An 18,108-nucleotide genomic window follows, 5' to 3' on the forward strand; every position below is an offset into this window, starting at 1 on the left:
AACATATTTGGGAGGTGATGACTTCAGTGAGCTGTAGCCAGCAGTTTTACTCGTTTCACATGTCTTAAGACAGAACTCGTCTTTTATATAACATGTATGATTTTCGTTAAGGAACCTTTTGCGCAGATTTGAAACCTTTTATCATACCTTTACAACTAAATCATATGGTCTAAGTTGTTTGATAGATCTCTTTTTTAATTTGTCGTTTATCTACTGATGAGTTTATATTTTTTCTAGGTGCTTTGTCAAATTTAAAGAAGTGAAGTCATTGAACTACCAATGTAATAATAATTCCAGCATTTTCCCTTTGTTTCCCCAACGAATACAGAGGACGAACCTCTTTAAAAACCGTTTGTTTGGTTTGAGTTTTATCATATAGACAGAAGTAGTTTTGGTTGATCAGCTGGTTGTGCGTTATCACCAGAAAAAAAACATGAAATAAATCATTTTGCCAACTTTTTTAGTTGTTTATCTAAAACGTAAACTTAAGAACAGAAATACAAAAGTAATTAGTTCTTATCTTCTTTAAAACTGGGTGTCATTTCTCTAAAATAGATGAGAATTATTGGCAGTTTATAAGATATAGAATCTATCTCTCAGTGAATAACATTATTGTGGATAATATAATGTTTACTCTTTTAATACTGTGTACTAGTATAAGAACCACAAGGTGTATATATATAATGACTTATAATTTTTACTCGCAGTCAAGTCGTTTGTTGCTCATTATAGGAGATACGAATATTTTACACATTTGTCATCATAAAGGTCAGTTTCTTTATAACTATTTTCGACATAAAAGATTTCCTGTTTTATACATAACATATAAATTCATTTAAATAATAATGCAAAAGATAATAATACAAATACAACAAATCTTTCAGATTGTACTGCATTTATCCAAAGCAGTGTATATATATACGTACTTATAAATATAATTAGCATGGGTTCGAATCCTGGCGAGAGAAGAAAAAAATATTTGCGAAAGCAAATTTACAGATCTAACAGTGTTGGGTTGATGTTTAGACGAGTTGTTTATAAATTATGTACACAGCCATGTATCATAATCATTGATGGTGATCCGATGGATAAATCTGTTGTAGAGTTGTCACTGACTCAGACGTACTTATAAATATAATTATTTTCTGTGACTGTATCTTACATTAATTTGTAGGATCCTTTACTATAGATAATTGAGCTGATCTGTAACAATAACATCTCCATGCCTGATATATCATGTACTGTAGTACGACGCTAGATTAAAACTGACGAGGAAAGGTAACACACGGCCACTGAAAGCTTTATTTTTAAGCTCAGGTGATCGTGTGGTCTAGCGGGACGGATGCAGTGCAGGCGATTTGGTGTCACAATATCTCAGTAGCATGGGTTCGAATCCTGGCGAGGGAAGAACAAAAAATTTGCGAAAGCAAATTTACAGATCAAACATTGTTGGGTTGAAGTTTAGACGAGTTGTATATATATATATATATATATATATATGTAAACGAGTCTAAATTGAAAACTACGTTCAAACCTATGATTGCGTTGGATAAAAACCGCAATATATATATATTAAATTCGAAAAAAGATCGGATAAGATATTTCCAGACAAATTCAATCGTAACGGAATTGAAACTGTACTTCCAAATTTAACACATGGAGCATCAGAAGATAATCGTAAAATAAGATACCGTCAATATGGTTTGGTGACGGAAATTCATATTATTTTGGAAATTAATGGACCAGCTGATCATGAACAGAGTCAAAACAGTTTTGCAAAGTCAAAACCTAGAGGTCAAAACATTTTTTATTGATATTTTGCCCAGAATGTAGGAATAGTGATACCATCGAAATCTTCCAAAAATACTTTTCTGACAATTATTTCTTTTTCAGAAATCAATGGAACAGGTTAATTTTGATTCTTGGAATGAAATAACCATGCACATACGTTACAAGTCACAGTTCGATATTCCACATTGATAAACACAATTAAGCTTGTTAGTGTTTGTACACATCTTAAGGATGAAGAACTTTATCAATATGGAAAATGGTTTTCTTATTCGTTATTTTTTTTTTTTTGGGGGGGGGGGGGCAATATGTTCATTCATTTGAGACCTAATGAAGTTGCAATAAACTATCTTTGAAATTACTTTTAATCCCTCCTTATGAATCTTTAATACAAAAACAAGCAAGAAAGATACCAATGAGACCAGAACAAATGTCTGAGAAAACAAAGAAGGCGAAAATACAATCAGATTCCAAAAATATACACTGAAAAATAAAGACTCAGCAAGACGAGTCTAAGTTATGGATGATATTTGGTGGCCAAATCAGTATGCACTAGTGGCAACACACCATGTTGCTTATTATAATAACAAGACAACATGTGGTGGTATTTCGCATTTGATGACATTACAATTGAGAAAAGAGAAAAACAGGGCAGAATAGTGCCATTTTTTAGACCGCTTAACGACTTTAAATATGATTTACTTAGTGAATAAATACTTTCGTACTTTAATTTTTTTTTAGTTTTTGTATTAATGTTGTAATTGTAACTATCCTATCCTGTTTTTAATTTCAATAGTGGACATCTTATCATTTTCATTTAAGGCATTTGTTGACAAAAATTTCCGAATCGAACTATCTGTTGTAATCAGGTTATGGATTCCAGAATGTGTATTGCATTCATACTAGTCGTGGTGGCTATAGATGTTAGTAATTCTTTTCCTTTTGTATCGAAAAAGACCATGGACGAACTCAAGACCTTAAGAGAAAAACTAAAACAGTTTGGAATCGAAATAAAAAACAAATTCAGTGGACTTGAAACTGATCTTCAATCCATTGAGAGCGATATTGCAAGTAAGTTGTAAGATATACGAATACATTTTATTAAATTTTATGTGTACTTATTGCGATTTATGTTTTTATATCGGACTGGTCTAAGAAATGCAAGAGTTTTAAAATATCTGATAATCCGTAGCATCGTGTGGAAATAGCCAGAGAAGAGATATAGCTTGATGCCAGCGTTTTTGTCGATTTTTTTCTGAACAAAATGTTTGTTTTAAAAAGAAGTTATCTCTGAGGAATATTAAAACAGACTGAATTCTGATAATTACAAAACTTGTCTTCATTAATTACAGCCGTCAAAATGTCAAATTTGGTCAAACGGAAAGGCCAATAACTGTCCCAATATAATAAGTCAGTTTTAAATGATACGTGTTAACTTTTTCCGTTTGATACTGTACCGACACCAGTTTGATGTTTGATTTTGAGTCATCACGATAACAGAATCTTATACTATAACTTAGCTTAATTAATGTTTTTACCATATTTTTACATAACTTTAAATTTTTACACTTTCAGAAAGAAAGTTGTTTGAAAAGTATAATGGACATTGCTATTACTTTGGAGAAGATCAACTTAGCTGGTCTGACGCACAGGTGTGATTTAATTCATTACTTTATTTGTAAAACATTTGTACAATGCCTTGAGCTGCACTTGTATATTACATATTGTTTTAATATTCAATGCCGGGAAACGGTGAAGGTATCTATATAGCTAATTTATTACCCATCTGTCAGTATTCCATAAGTGTTTTTACCAGATGCTACCTCAAATACATCATATCGTACTTCAACTTTATATATAGTCAAAATTCAAAAAGGCAGATTTATATTTATATAAAGGGAGTTATTAAAGGGTTGAGTTCAACGTTTCTAAATTAAGGGCATACGATACAGTTACAGGGAAGGTAGTGACGCTGCTAACGTAATTTGTTATTTTGGCGACGTCAAACTGTGACATATCGGTAAAAGATGCATTTTTCGACTGCTTTTTATCATTCAAACTGATTTAATTTGAAAACGAGATCATGGACCCCTATTTTTCAAAACGGCATTTTGTTTCATTTTGCAGGGAGATTATGTGACCCAAAGGAGTATGTTCGATAAGGTCCTAAAATGGCCCCCTTTTTTAGCGTAAATTTCAAATTCGGATTTCTTGACCAATATCACGATAGATTATAGCTAGGACAGTGACTAGATAGGATATAAGCCATTTTGTTGAAAATTTTACGTTTCTGCGATTCATTCTGACGTCACAAGTTGTACTCATATTGAATTTTCACGAAAAAATCAATGAAAATGGTTAAATTTCCAAAGATTATTGGACAGGAAACATAGAGCGCATACGTCGACAACAAATATCTTTTAGAATAATGTTTGTGAAGACATGTAACATGTCTTATATGAATATTAAGCTTGTCGACGCCTGCGCTCTATGTTTCCTGGTTCTTTATTTGGTTGAAATCCCACTGATTTTGACAAATTTCACCAAAATCCCTTATCTTGACCTTTTTGTGATGTAAATATCAAAGTGAGAGAATTAAACTATGACAAAAACAGCCCTGTTTAACTTTCTCACATGTCTTTAAGGCAACTTAAAACAATTATTCTCTTGTAACCATGAACTTTATAATTGGGGCCAATTATGGCACTTACCGAACTTACTCCTTTTATAAAACTGTAAATAGAGGATTTTTTTTTAATTTTGATAAACATGCAGTAAAAAATGACGTTTTTCCTCAATTCATGAACATTTGATGAATATGAGTTATTTCTGAATAAAAAATTGCATATTTTTTTATGATATTTATTAAATACAGATATTACCGATTATTTAACAAAAACAATTTGTGTTTATCTTTAATAACAAAAAAGTTATGTCTTTCTTTCGAAAAAGAAATTACGGCCACAAATCTGAATTTTGAGCAAATATACAAAATTTCGACCTCATTTTACTCAAAAAGTAGCACATGAAGGTATATTTTTTATGATATATTTGATTTAATCAGGTAAAATATAGCCTATATGCAAATTTTCATGAACTTGTAAATACAGGAACAAAACTGTATCGTATGCCCTTAAATCTCAATTTTACTAACAGTGGTTTCCTGGTGTTTAATCAAATACTTCATATGATATCAAATCTTTACTTGGTTAAATGGTCTTAAAAACATAAGAAGCCTTTTAAATAACAACATACAAATACATTGGCATTTTAGGACCCTTAATTCTAAAGCTTGGGTCAAAGTTACTAAAATCAGCTTGAATGTATAAACACAGAAATTACTGTCAGCAGTTATTGCAGAACAGAAGCATGTCCTTACGTAAACAGAAAACACTAACGTATACTTTTTACTCCTAGATTGTTAGCGTGTGGTATATAAATGTATACAGCTTTTAATCAGTCTGTCAGTCATTTTTTGCTTCTGGATTCTTCAAATACTTTATACCAGATTGCAACCATCCTTGATATCAAGTCAGATATAATGGGATACGCTGGTCATCTCAAAATCGCCAAAAAAAAAATAATGTTGAAACTTACGAACCCTGATGTCAGAAACCATTTTTTAAAGTTTTCTGTCCAATTTTGATGTTTTTTCGTCTCATTTGGGTCCTATCAAGGTTATCAAGGCCTTGGGATACGCTGGTAATCTCAAAATCGCCAAAAAAAATAATGTTGAAACTTACTTAACCCTTGTCGTGCGGGAGCCGTTATATTACGGCCGTACCCAGAATATCGTTATTTTGGCATCAATGGCGCTCCATACATTTAGAGGTCATCGTAAAACCATTTTATTCGTAGTGTATGCACGTTTCCTCAATCTGAAACTATTCATGTCATGTTTCTCACTTTAAATATTCAGTTTGAGCTCAAATACGAACTTCAAAATTTGATATGGAACAAAATTGGGATTTTGGAGGGGTGGTCTTACCTTCAAGGTCTGAATCACGGAGTTCAGAGGACTGAAACCTTGACAAATACCGTTAACCTAAAGGCACATAACGACTGGTCGTGTTTATTATCAAAATACGCCGAGGAAACGACTACTTCCGGTTGCAAGTCCAGTTAAAGTTCAAAATTGGAAAAATTCCGAAATGTTGTGAATTTTGGTGCAAATGACCTTCTTTACACTGATGAACCCAGATCAGTTTCACTCCGACCTAACAACTGTTGTGATAAAAGTGTTCACTGGTGTCCACGCTACATGTAAACTACAGATGGATGCATCTATTAGCATCTCTCGGACTTAAAGGTCGAGAAAAAGAACGAAAAAATTGACGCTTTTTGTACCTGAGGACCAGTGTTGGGGCAAATTCCCGCCCACCCTGATGTCATAAACCATTTTTTTCAGTTTTTCTGTCCAATTTTGATGTTTTTTCGTCTTATTTGGGGCCAGTAAACATGGTTAAGGTTAGCAAGGCCTTGGGATACGCTGGTCATCCCAAAATCGCCAAAAAAAAAATAATGTTGAAACTTACGAATCCTGATGTCAGAAACCATTTTTTTCAGTTTTCTGTCAAATTTTGATGTTTTTTCGTCTTATTTGGGGCCTAGAAAGGTTATCAAGGCCTTGGGATACGCTGGTCATCTCAAAATCGCCAACAAAAAAAATAATGTTGAAACTTACTTAACCCTTGTCGTGGGGGTGCCGTAATATTAAGGCCGTACCCAGAATACCGTTATTTTGGCAGCAATGGCGCTCCATACATTTAGAGGTCATCGTAATACCATTTAATTCGTAGTGTATGCACGTTTCCTCAATCTGAAACTATTCATGTCATGTTTCTCACTTTAAATATTCATTTTGAGCTCAAATACGAACTTCAAAATTTGATATCGGACAAAATTGGGTTTTTTGGAGGGGTGGGCTTACCCTCAAGGTCTGAATCACGGAGTTCAGAGGACTGAAACCTTGACAAATACTGTAACCTAAAGGCACATAACGACTGGTCGTGTTTATTATCAAAATACGCCGAGGAAACGACTACTTCCGGTTGCAAGTCCAGTTAAAGTTCAAAATTGGAAAAATTCCGAAATTTTGTGAATTTTGGTGCAAATGACCTTCTTTACACTGATGAACCCAGATCAGTTTCACTCCGACCTAACAACTGTTCTGATAAAAGTGTTCACTTGTGTCCACGCTACATGTAAACTACAGATGGATGCATCTATTAGCATCTCTCGGACTTATTTGGGGCCTGTGAACAAGGTTAGCAAGGCCTTAGGATACGCTGGTCATCTCAAAATCGCAAAAAAAAAATAATGTTGAAACTTACGAACCCTGATGTCAGAAACCATTTTTTTCAGTTTTCTGTCAAATTTTGATGTTTTGTCGTCTTATTTGGGGCCTAGAAAGGTTATCAAGGCCTTGGGATATGTCTGGAATTTAGCGCGAATATATACATGTTAACGTTGCTACTTGACTTATGTATTTATGACGTTACTTAAAGCAATGGATAGACGTTAGAACAAACACGATCTATACACAACGCATTTTATCTACTTTACACAACATTTATGGTGCCGTGACTGTCGGAATCAATGGAATTGAAGTTAAAAGCAGTACGTAGAGGACACAGAGGACAAGTTACAAAGCTATTCAAGAAATTCGATGAGATTGAAAAGAATTCGTACTTAGACAAAGACGATGTGAAACTAATTTCGGATGCAGTTGAACAGAAACAGAAGACTATCGTGGATTTGAATGAAAAGATACTGGATTTAACGTCGGAGAAGGATGTAGAAGAGGAAATTCAAGAGTCTGATGAGTATATGTTTAATTTAGAGTCCAAGCTTCGAAAATTAGAAAAATATATTCTGATTCTATTTCTCAAAATGTCGCATCAACGTCTCTAGATCCAAATGCAAACAGTTTTACGCCATCTTACCCCACAAATTCATCGCTTACCGATGCAAATGTTATACGCAGCAATGAAACTGAAATTAATGCACAGCCAACCCATTTCGATTACTTCCGCTCCATGCAAAATACCCATCGTGACTTGCAGTCAACAAATAATTTGTACAACCAAGGCTTTTCTTCAGTATCAAATAGCAGTCAAACTCACAGATTGCCTAAACTTGATTTACCGCACTTTGATGGGGAAATTTTACAATGGCAAACCTTTTGGGATTGCTATGAATCAACTATTCATTTCAACAGTACTTTGACCGAGATACAGAAATTTAGTTATTTAAAGGCCCAACTCCATGGCCATGCCGCCCAAACTATTGAAGGTTTCGCACTGACAAATGCCAATTACACCACTGCCGTTAATTTGCTCAAAGATCGTTTTGGATCGCCTTACAAGATTATTCATGCCTACATGAAAGCTTTAATGGATCTTCCTTCACCGTCAAATGATTTAAACAGCCTGAGAAGGTGCGGAGACCACCTAGAAACGTACGTAAGAGGTCTTGAATGTTTGGGTCAAACACAAGAAATGTATGGCGCGCTATTAGTACCTATAATTATTAGTAAACTACCAGTAGAAACGAGAAAAAGTATTGCCCGTGAATATGATAGCGATCATATAACTCTAAACAACCTCAGAAAAGCCATCACAAAAGAAGCGAGAATTCTTGAAGCGGGACAATTTACCGACCGCGAAGGTTTACATACTACCGCAACATTTCTGACCGAAGCTCGTAATAAAACACAACGAAATTTCAATACAAACAATCCACGTTTCAATGACAAAAAACGTCCATGCATCTTCTGCACTGGTATACATTTTCCGGGAGATTGCACGATAATTTCTGACGTGAATGAAAGACTGAACATCGTAAAGCAAAAGAAAAAATGTTTCAACTGTCTAGGAAACCACGGTGATTCCGAGTGTAAATCACGTAACCGATGTAAGAAATGCAACAAGAAACATCACACCAGTATTTGCGGGGAACAGGCTACAGATGGAAAAGAAGAGGAGAGCAAGGAGAAATCAACCGTTGTAGGCTTGGTAAAAACAGAAGAACCAGACACCGCAGTAATGTATACTTCACAAAACACAAGCGTTTTATTGAAAACAGCTATCGCACCAATAGCATACGGGAAACAGATCACAGAAGCTAGTATTTTATTTGACGAAGGTGCCCAACGGTCATTCATCACTCAGAGCATAGCAGACAAATTACAAATACGACCAAGCGGAAGGGACACAATTGAACTGTCAGCTTTTGGAGACAAGGAGAAGAAAATATGCCATGTGGATACAGCAACCGTTTATCAACTACATACTGACAAAGATGAGATTGTAAGCATTAATGCATTGATTGTTCCAGATACTGCAGTCCCACTTCAAAACCAGACGAAATACTTTACACGCAATTTGCCATACTTGAAAAATTTAAAGCTCGCACATCCGGTAAATAACGCTGATAGCTTTGAAATTTCACTCTTGATAGAAGACGATTACTATTGGGATATAGTTCAAGATCACGTGATACGAGGGAATGGACCTACAGCCGTAGCATCAAAAATTGGTTACTTGTTATCTGGACCGGTAATAAGAAACGGAGAGAAATCCTTAACTTCATCAGTTACTTCACATCATGCAGAGGAAAGCGACATCGAGAAATTCTGGAATTTAGAATCGTTAGGAATATGTTTACCACATCAGGACGATGAGGTGAGTTTTGTAAAGACTTATCAACAAGACTGTATCAAATTTGAAAACGAACGTTATTCTGCCAAGTTGCCATGGAAACTGGATCATCCGGACTTACCTTCCAACATCATGATCGCTAAAGCAAGGACCGAGAGCACAATTAGAAGACTAAGTCGTGAACCACATTTACTGAGAAAATATTCAGAAATTATTGAAGACCAAATGAAGAGAGGGTTCATAGAGAAGGTAAACGATGAAAACGACAATGGTAAAAGCACTCACTACATACCACATCATGCCGTAAAAAAGGATTCGACAACAACACCAATTCGTATAGTGTGTGACTGTAGCTGTAAACAGTCGCCAGATCCCGCAAGTTTGAATGATTGCCTAATGTCAACTCCGCCAGACCTGAACGACTTGACAAAAATATTAATGGGATTTAGAACCAAGAAGTACGCAATAAGCACGGACATTGAAAAGGTTTTCTTACATATCGGATTAGATGAGAAAGATCGAGATTTTACACGTTTTTTTTTGGTTGAGCGACACAGATAATATCCCAGCAGTACTCTTACAACATATCGATTTAAATCTATTTTGTTTGGTGCAACAAATTCACCGTTCATCCTAAATGCAACACTGCTTAAACACTTGGATGCATGCAACACAAATATCTCAGTAATGATGAAGAATGACCTTTACCATGTTTACGTGGATAACATTTTGTCCAGTTTGGAAAATGAAGATGACGCCGAAAAGTATTTTGTACAAGCCAGATCATTGATGTCGGATGCTGGATTCAACCTTCGTTCATGGAGGTCTTACAGATTTAGCCAAAGTCAAGTAGCAACGTTAACATGTATATATTCGCGCTAAATTCCCGACATTCTCGGGGCCGGCAAAAGTTAAAATATGAAATTATTAATTACTTTAAATGGCAATCGAATAGATATTACTGAAAATTAAATAATTAATTGTCTTTCTAAACCAAATTCAAATAATTCACTTATTTTTCACTTCGAACGAAGTCTATTAAAATAAAATTGACAGCTATTAGTTCACTTTTGGTTAGTCCATTTCTCTATGTTCTCTCAGATGTCTCTCGTTTTGGTAGAACTCGTGTCAATCTCTCTGTTGAAGAATCATCATTGTTGTCATCTAAGTTGTTAATGTTTGTTCGGATTTCGAGCGGGTACAGTTTTACTATAGGACGCGAAGTACGTCCTGCACTAGTTCGTATTATAGCTGCTCGTGTAAAACCATCGTTTCCGGTGATCAATTCATCAACAGCGGCAATGTTCCATCGGTTTTTCGGTAATTTATCATCTTGGACTTGCACTACATCTCCAACTTGCATAGTTTGTAAATTGTTTCCTGTTTGGCGATGAAACTCTCTTAGAGTCGTTATGTACTCGGATTTCCGCCGGTTACAAAAATGCTCCATTAAACTCGACTGTTTATTCAAATGTTTATGCAGTTCTTGTTTTCCACTATTCACGGCAATGTATTCAATATTCGGTTGTGGATACGGCGTTAAAGTTATTCTTCTTCCGTACAGCAAGTGTGACGGAGTTAACGGCTCCTCGTCCTCAATATCCGGTGAAACGTAGGTCAACGGTCTATCAATAATGATCGTTTCTATTTCGGTCAGAATTGTTTGAAGTGTATCCATGGTTACGGAAGATCTACCTAATGTTTTCTTCAAACAAATTTTTGTAATTCCTAAAAAGCGTTGCCAACATCCACCATACCAGGGCGCTCTTTTCGGTATGAATCTCCAAGTTGTTCCATATGTTGACAGCGTATCGTTTAGCGATGGTGATTGGGTTAATTTCTGTAATGTTTCCGAGGCGGCTAAATATGTCGAGGCGTTATCCGATATCATGCTGTGTGGTCTAGATTAACGACTAGCGAATCTTCTAAAGGCTTGTAAAAAGGATTTTTCTAATAGGTCCGGTACAACTTCCAAGTGTACGGCTCTCGTTGAAGCCCAAGTAAATAAACATATAAAAACCTTGTTTTCAGTATCATGTGTATCACGAACGTACAGCGCTCCTGTAAAGTCGACGCCGGTAATTGTTAAAGGCGGCGCTTCCAGTAATAGAACTTTTTGGTGTGGCGGCGGATCAGGTGCTGTATATGGTTTACTGTTGATTTTTCGACAAATTACACAATTTCGCAAAATTCTTCTTACGTATTGGCGAATTCGGAGTATCCAGTAAGTTTGTCGTATCTGAGTCACTGTTGATAAAACTCCTGAGTGTTTCATGTACTTCTGTATATCAAGAACAACTAATTTCGTCAAATGATGACTTCTAGATAACAAATAAGGAAATTTCGTATTTTCACAAACAGGTGCGTTATGAATTCTCCCTCCACAGCAAATTGCGTCTTTGTCATTCAGGTACAATCTAAGTTGTCTAACTAAAACAGTAGGTTTAGTATCCTTTAATTTCAAGTGTATCATTTCGTCCTTAAATGAAGTTCTTTGGCAATTTAGTATCCAACACTCTGTTGCATCCTGTAATTCCTCTCTTGTAACGTATTTTTCCTTATTTCTCTATAATATTGGCGAACGGCAATTTCGTATAAATCGTAATAGATAAGCTGTAATTCGTAGTAATTTTGATAATGTGCTATATCTAGTAATTTGCACAATTTGGTGTATTCCTTGTTGATTATCTATTTCATTGTCCGCTGTACTTGAGTCTTCTATATCTGTACTGGTAAGTAGTACTGTTGTGTCATTTGGCTTCCATGACGGCCATTTTGATGCATCAGTGATCCATTCTGGTCCGTTGAACCATAGTGTATTCTTTTCAAACTGTGACGCGCTGAGTCCCCTAGTAAGAAGGTCAGCTGGATTATCTTTCGTTGGGCAATACCTCCATTCTTGTGTATTGGTCAATTTGCGTATTTCCGTTACTCTATTTCGTAAGAAAATTTTCAATTGCTTTGAAGTTGATAACCACTGTAGCACTATCTGACTGTCTGACCACAAAGTTGTGTCTTCTATGTGTAGAACTGATTTTACGTGATCGGCTAATCGTGCTCCAATCAATGCGGCCATTAATTCCAGCTGTGGTAGTGTCAATTGCTTAAGCGGTGCTACTCTATTCTTTGCAATAACTAATGATGACTCATGATGGTTACATATGTAAACAGTTGCTCCGTATGCAGTTGTACTAGCGTCTACAAAAAACGTGACGTTGGGTTTTCTGATCTGGTAAATTGGGAAAATACGGTCTTTTCAATTCTGTGTAAGTCGTTTTCTCCAAATCTTTGGCTAAATTTTCCAATGTTGTCTGTATTTCTAATGGTAGTGGCTCATCCCATCCATACTTCTGTTCCCACAATGTCTGCATTAAGATTTTTGCTCGTACGGATACAGGGCTAAGTAATCCTAGGGGATCGTAAATACGTGAAGACTGTTTAAGAATCTCACGTTTCGTAATATTAGGTAGTTCAATATCAAATAGGTCGACTTTTTGAAAAGTTATCGTATCTTTAACTGTGTCCCATTTCAGTCGAAGTATTTTGACAAAAGGATACGCTGGTCATCTCAAAATCGCCAAAAAAAATAATGTTGAAACTTACTTAACCCTTGTCGTGCGGGGGCCGTAATATTACGGCCGTACCCAGAATACCGTTATTTTGGCAGCAATGGCGCTCCATACATTTAGAGGTCATCGTAATACCATTTAATTCGTAGTGTATGCACGTTTCCTCAATCTGAAACTATTCATGTCATGTTTCTCACTTTAAAAATTCATTTTGAGCTCAAATACGAACTTCAAAATTTGATATCGGACAAAATTGGGTTTTTTGGAGGGGTCGGCTTACCTTCAAGGTCTGAATCACGGAGTTCAGAGGACTGAAACCTTGACAAATACCGTTAACCTAATGGCACATAACGACTGGTCGTGTTTATTATCAAAATACGCCTTTTCCGCTGTAGGAAAATCATTTTTAATTTTTCTATTGTTTGTTGTGCAGACTAAGACCATTAAGTATATATGTGGTCCAAATAAACTTTCGATTGATTAATGGCCAGGATAATATAATTTGGACACTATAGTTCGGAAATGTGTACATTGCAGCATCATTAGCATGTTGAAAATGAATATAATTGTCATTTCACACATGTTGTTGGTTATAATGCTATTATAAATATAAGCTACAGTTTCTCTCACCAAGATATGTTATTTACATTTTATAGCAAAATATTGTTTTGAGGGGTAAAGTTGTAACTATCATTAAAATTAGTAACAATATTTCAAATGCGCTTGCTTGGAAGTTAGGATTTTTCTGGTGGATTTATTATACCTGATTTTCGAACACAATGTGTCGAAAGATGCAATATCATTTCTTCTCTCATTGCTGTGGGAATCAGCATGTTGGAAGTTTCAATTTTTCAGTATTAAAATTGGCTTTATATACTTTTTTTATAGCATTACTTACCTATATAATGATTTGTTTAAAAAGTTCATGAAGTAATATATGTATTTACATGTAGATGATTAGGAAAAGTCTTGCAATTCGTTTGGTTTTTAAAAACATTACTTCTCTACGTCCTATTTTACAGCGGAAGTGTCAACTTATTGGAGGAAATCTTGTTAAAATTGAAGACTCATCTGAAAACACTTGGTTGAAATCCAATACCAACGGTAGGTATTTTTTCATTATGCTATATTGCAGAAATTGAGTCACGCGTACGACAACCCCACCTCTCATTCCCCATTACTATTCCTCATTGACGTGACAGGGAGAACTTTCTTAAAATGATATGTAAACCGTTGCTTATTGGATTGGACTATCCGATCCTGTGGAGGGTGAAATTATAATCCTATGATAACATATTACCATTTTATTGTCAAACAAATATTCCACTTACAGGGGCAGGAACCATTGCTTATTGGATTGGACTATCCGATCTTGTCGAGGGTGAATTTCGCTGGACCAGTGACCAGGAAGTTGTAAGCTATAAAAACTTTGATCATGGACAACCAAATAACTTAAGAGGAAACCAAAATTGTGTTTACCTCGACTACAATGCAGGAAAATGGGACGACGCAACTTGTGGAAATAACCACAAGTACATATGTGAACATGATTTTTGTGAGTTAGTAAGATGTAAGATAGGGAAAAATAATCTTATACTTCATTTATAGTCTATTGTTAATTTATCAATAGATTATTAAAACTACTTTTTCCTTTAATCTTCATATCATGACACAATGTAAATCTGTCTTTTAATTTTGATTGTTAATGTTCTTTAGTTTTTTGTATTTGATCAAAATTCATATGAGAAAGAAAAAAAATACAACTGTGAAAAACTTAAGATATCATTTAGGCATCTGGATTTTGTAACTATTAACGTAATTCCGAAATATCCGAGGATTATAATTTAGTACGCCAGACGCGCGTTTAGTCTACATAACACTCATCAGTGACGCTCAAATCAAAATATTTATAAAACCAAACAAGTACAAAGTTGAAGAGCATTGAGGATCCAAAATTCCAAAATTTTTTGTCAAATACGGCTAAGGTAATCTATGCCTGGGATAAGAAAATCCTTAGTTTTTCGAAAAAATGTATGTTTGTAAACAGGAAATTTATAAAAATGACCACATTATTGATATTGATGACGACACGGAAGTGTTGACTACTGGGCTGGTGATACCCTCGGTGACGAAACGTCCACCAGCAGAGTCATTGACCCAGTGGTGTTAATAGTTATCAAATGTACCAGGATTATAATTTAGTACGCCAGACGAGCGTTTCGTCTATAGATATAAGACTCATCTGTGACGCTCAAATCAAAATATTCATAACACCAAACAAGTACAAAGTTGAAGAGCTTTGAGGATCAAAAATTCCAAAAAGTTGCGTCAAATACGGCTAAGGTAATCTATGCCTTGGATAAGAAAATCCTTAGTTTTTCGAAAAAATGTAAGTTTTGAAAACAGGAAATTTATAAAAATGACCACATTATTGATATTGATGTCAACACCGAAGTGTTGGCTACTGGTCTGGTGATTCCCTCGGGGACGAAACGTCCACCAGCATAGCATCGACTCAGTGGTGTTAATAGTTTGAAAAAATTGAAAAAAAAATACAGTTTGTTATTGTTTCATGTATTATACATTTCTACAAAACTTACACAATCCTACAAAAGATTCTAAAGAGAAACGCTATTGCTATCAAGTAGAATCAATGTTTGCTCAATGTGAATCAAGGCTCGGTAATAAAGGCCGTACTTTGACCTTTTAATTGTTAACTTTTGAATCATTGTGAGTTGAAGGAAGAGTTGTTTCATTGGCACGTATACCACATCTTCTTATTTCTAAAAAAGCTAACTCCCGTGGTGATTGGTTTACAAAAGCATGAACAAAAACCAAATTTGATAAATACCCCCCCCCAAAAAAAAAACAAACAAACAAACAAACAAACCAAGGACCACTGAATACATGTAACAAGCATCTGACTTGGGACAGGCACATACAGAATGTGGCCGGGTTAAACATGTTTTAAGGCTCTAAAAGATGTCAGAGGGACAATCAATTGCATAGATCAAATATAAACTGACAAAGGGGTAACTAAAATAGAAAAACAGACAAATAATAGTACGCAGGAAACAACATAAAAAAACTTATGACATATAAACACGAATCCCACCAAAAACTGGGGATGATCTTATGTGCTCTGGAAGGGTAAGCAGTTCCTGCATTACGCCTTTTAAACGTTTTTAGATTCGAGCGCCAATAATGACGAAATGCGCTTATGGCAAAAAAACAAAACTCAATCCTGTAATCTATGATAAGTTTATTTACAACCACTGGATCGATGCTACTGCTGGGGGAGTATTTATTCCCCGAGGATATCGCCTGCCCAGTAGTCAGCACTTCTGTGCTGTCATGAATTATCATTAGTCTGGTCATATTTTTTTATTTTAACTGTTTACACACTTATGAATTTTTGAAATACAAAGACTTTTCTACCTTTTATAGATACATTGAAACCTTAGCTGTTTTTGACAAAACGTTTTAGGAATTTTTGTCCTCAATGTTCTGCAAAATCGTACATTATTTGGCCTTTTAAACTTTTTTTTTATTTGAGCGTCACTGATGAGTCTTTTGAAGACGAAACGCGTGTATGGCGTAAAAACAAAAATTGACCCTGGTATCAATAATGCGTTTATTTGCAACTCTTTGTCTAATGGCTTTCTTGTGATCAGCAACCCTCCATCAAAGAAATCATAATTAGAAATACAAGCCCAAAATTTTGTATCAATTTGAAGATAAGTATTCGGTATGCAGTCGCTGCTGTAACATATTTAATGTTGCTAAATACAAATAGAAAGTTCATAATTGAGGAGCTGAAATCATCTCTTTTGTCATGAAGTTTTGTTTTCCACAGACAATCATTGCAAATTTCTAGTCAAGATATGAGGCAGACTTAACTGGATATGTTGCATACTTTATCTCTAGTTTGAAAGGATAGATGCGTTCAACATATTCACAAAATTATTTATTGAGAGAATATCATCTTTTCAAGCGGAACATACAGTTAAAGGCTATTGCTTACTTATTATCTTTCTTCCTAAGAATTTCGTGTATGAAGTCAGCCTCATAAAAATAAAGAATCAAGCCTCATCCTTATCTCGAACAGTTATGAAACGGCACAACACAAGAACAACCACTGAAAAAACAAACATCAGCAACAACAAAAAACGACAACCACTTCGTTAATTGGTAATTAACATATTCGTTAAAGATGTTTTAAGCTATTGATTTCGAATCGTACAAACTACTTCATGATTATTAGCTCCACTAGAGCTCACCAATACAGATTAGATTGTATGGCAAATATCGTATTATTAGGCTTTTTCTTCTTTTATAGGTTATTGAACATGGTGAATTATAAGCAACGACAAAGAAGAATCTACAATATATACCAATACCGTAAAACGTTTGAATTAAAGGTGTCTGTTTATTTTGCTATTAACAGTCAATTAAAGAACTTGTACGATATAAACCAATGCTACAATAGTAAAACATTTAAATTGACATTGTGTAATGAATTGTTATAACAAAAGTAAAACAACAAACAAACATAAAAAGAACCTTTAAGAAAAATGAAATTGGATAGTACTTCATCAAATGGCAAAGACAAAGCTCAATCACATGAAACAAATGGAAAACAACTGTCATATTCCTGACTTGGTACAGACATTTCCTTATGTATTTTGGAATAAACCTGGTGGTAAAGTTAGCTAAACCTCAAACGTGTATAACTCCCATAAAATACCAATATATTGACAAACAATGCGTGAACAAATCGAACAGATATAATAGGTAAAAATGTCAAAAATGGGAGAACAGCTGTCAATATTGTGTATTTGTTATAATCTTACTAATATAACACAAACAAATATGTCATCAACAAAACAATTAACATAACTGCAGACTTCTGTTGCCTTTATTTATGCTATACATGAAATATTCTGTCCAGTTGTTTTTCCAGAACAGTATGAAGTAAATGTTCATACATTCTTATAACATACGAAAGTTCAACACTTCAAGGCGTGTTTTCAGCATGATCAGAACCATGGTTTTCATCGCAGACACTTTGTGTCAGAAAAAAAACACAA

At 34.9% G+C, this 18,108-nt stretch overlaps 1 protein-coding gene across 1 annotated transcript; it reads left to right on the forward strand.

The window, feature by feature from the left end:
• Positions 1-655: 655 nt before the first annotated feature.
• LOC134683916 (perlucin-like protein) lies at positions 656-17,467 on the forward strand. Its single transcript, XM_063543233.1, has 6 exons — positions 656-768; positions 2,611-2,859; positions 3,364-3,440; positions 14,041-14,122; positions 14,352-14,573; positions 17,358-17,467. The coding sequence occupies exons 2-6, from the start codon at positions 2,661-2,663 to the stop codon at positions 17,363-17,365; spliced, it is 588 nt and encodes a 195-aa protein (XP_063399303.1). The 5' UTR covers positions 656-768; positions 2,611-2,660; the 3' UTR covers positions 17,366-17,467.
• Positions 17,468-18,108: the final 641 nt, after the last annotated feature.

Source organism: Mytilus trossulus, chromosome 9 (genome assembly GCF_036588685.1).
Source record: "Mytilus trossulus isolate FHL-02 chromosome 9, PNRI_Mtr1.1.1.hap1, whole genome shotgun sequence".
NCBI classification, from domain to species: Eukaryota; Metazoa; Mollusca; class Bivalvia; order Mytilida; family Mytilidae; genus Mytilus; species Mytilus trossulus.

What these genes read in the sequence shown, in the direction of transcription:
- LOC134683916 (XM_063543233.1), top strand. Translation starts at nt 2,661, where the DNA reads ATGGATTCCAGAATGTGTATTGCATTCATACTAGTCGTGGTGGCTATA. An exon ending in CATTGAGAGCGATATTGCAA is followed by an intron (nt 2,860 to 3,363) that starts GTAAGTTGTAAG and finishes TTACACTTTCAG; the next exon opens with AAAGAAAGTTGTTTGAAAAG. An exon ending in TTAGCTGGTCTGACGCACAG is followed by an intron (nt 3,441 to 14,040) that starts GTGTGATTTAAT and finishes CCTATTTTACAG; the next exon opens with CGGAAGTGTCAACTTATTGG.